The 1,783-nt window shown below is 38.1% G+C and overlaps 1 protein-coding gene across 1 annotated transcript; it reads left to right on the top strand.

Annotated features, from left to right (window-relative positions):
- Positions 1-834: 834 nt before the first annotated feature.
- Positions 835-1,402, top strand: LOC121791263. The gene has a single exon (XM_042189269.1). It carries the CDS (start codon positions 893-895, stop codon positions 1,238-1,240), a length of 348 nt encoding a protein of 115 aa, XP_042045203.1. The 5' UTR covers positions 835-892; the 3' UTR covers positions 1,241-1,402.
- The last annotated feature ends 381 nt before the right edge of the window (positions 1,403-1,783 follow it).

Below are 1,783 nucleotides of genomic sequence, written 5' to 3'. Positions count from 1 at the left end.
ACATCAAAGGTGGCAATTTTACTGCTTTTAAAGCCTTGTAACAAACTCTTGGTAAAGATTGTGTAAGTTTAGTGCCTTGTGTAATTTGCTGCAATTGTAATAACAAATTTGACTGATACACATTATTTAAAGAAAATAGTTTGCGAAATAATTATAAAATTGTTAGAAATAGAACATTGACTAGATAGCATTTAGGGGTGCATAAATGGTTCTCGGTTAACCCGAATCTAAATCGGAACCGACTGGTTCTTAACCGGGAATCGGATTATCAATTTTACTTTTTTATAATTTGATATACTAATAAATCTAACTTAATTGAATTAATATTGAATTGAAATAAAATAATTTGAAACATTGGGTGATTTTCATATTTAAACCGTGTTAAATTTACGAACTTTGTTTTCTGGAGTATTTAAAATGTTTAAATCATGATGCTTTGAATCTACAATTATTTTTCCATTATAATTTTGATTAACTAACTACTATAAGTAGGACATCATAAGTTGGTTTTTCATATCCAAAAAAACTTATACAAATATAAGATTATGTGATGTAATAATCATACGATTTTAATCTATTTATAAATAATGTTTCTGAGAACATATTGAAACGCCATGTCGTCAAATTTCAAATGTTATGTTAAGATATAAAATAAGTGTAAATTTGTAAAATTAAGCCAAATTTACAAAAGAGATACTGAGCATATAGTTTGTGGGAATGATAATGTGATAAGGTTATCCAACATCTCAACCAAAAGCAGAAGCTGCCACGATGGAATTCCGGCCCCACCTCTCATCCATCCTCCATCCACTCCCTCCCACTGTTATCCTTCAATCCTCTCCAAAATCGCCACATTCATTTACCAACACACACCTCTCACAATCCCACGCAAATGGCCTCCACCTCCGCACTTTTCATGGCGGCGCCCGTGGCCCAAAACAGGCACCTGCCACCCTCCGCATTCCTGAAGCCGTTGCCGGTGATTAGGCCGTCGAAGATGTCGGCGAAGCCAGCCGTGGGGAAGTTCCAAGTGAGGGCTTCACTGAAGGAGAAGGTGGTGACGGGGCTGACCGCGGCTGCGCTGACGGCTTCAATGATCGCCCCCGACGCGGCGGAGGCGGCCGTCAGTCCCTCTCTCAAGAACTTCCTCCTCAGCATTGCCTACGGCGGCGTTGTGGCGGTGGCCATCGTCGGTGCCATCGTCGCCGTCTCTAACTTCGATCCTGTCAAGCGGGGCTAGCTGATGTGTTCTTCTTCATGCTTCTCTTTATAATATGTTTGTGTATGTTTTGCTTTTTCTTCTTTCTTTTAGTTGTCCAATATTTGATCACATTTCGTCTAGGATGAACAAGTGTTTATCTATTTAATATATGCATGAATTATAATTTGATGTTTAGTTAAATTCAATATTTTATTGCTTATAAATTAATTGAACCAACCAGTGTCATGGCAAAATTTTAGTGAAAATATGGTTAGGACAGGACATTCATATACGGATTCAGGTAGAGTCGAAGAGTTAACCGACTCCACCGCGACGGCCGGAAAACTCTATTTCTTTGGTCTTTGAAGTCAGTTTCAACCCCACAACGTGGTCGAGCGGAGAAGAGAGCAATCAAGTGATTGCTGGATATTTGTATATTTTAACAATTTTGTCATTTCGTTCTGTGGATTAGATGCTCAGTTTCCAGCCATTAAAATTTGGAATTATTTGGGATTTATATTTCGAACAAAGGAGTCTTCAGTCAATATATATCGTGGGTCATTTCGCAGGGATGAAACGATA

The sequence above is a fragment of the Salvia splendens genome, unplaced genomic scaffold (assembly GCF_004379255.2).
Source record: "Salvia splendens isolate huo1 unplaced genomic scaffold, SspV2 ctg759, whole genome shotgun sequence".
NCBI lineage: Eukaryota > Viridiplantae > Streptophyta > Magnoliopsida > Lamiales > Lamiaceae > Salvia > Salvia splendens.
Note: the sequence above shows the minus strand (reverse complement) of the source record. Positions and strands in the feature narration are given on the sequence as shown.

Bases quoted from the DNA above. Each gene is read 5' to 3' on its own strand.
- LOC121791263 (XM_042189269.1), top strand. From the start codon at position 893: ATGGCCTCCACCTCCGCACTTTTCATGGCGGCGCCCGTGGCCCAAAAC.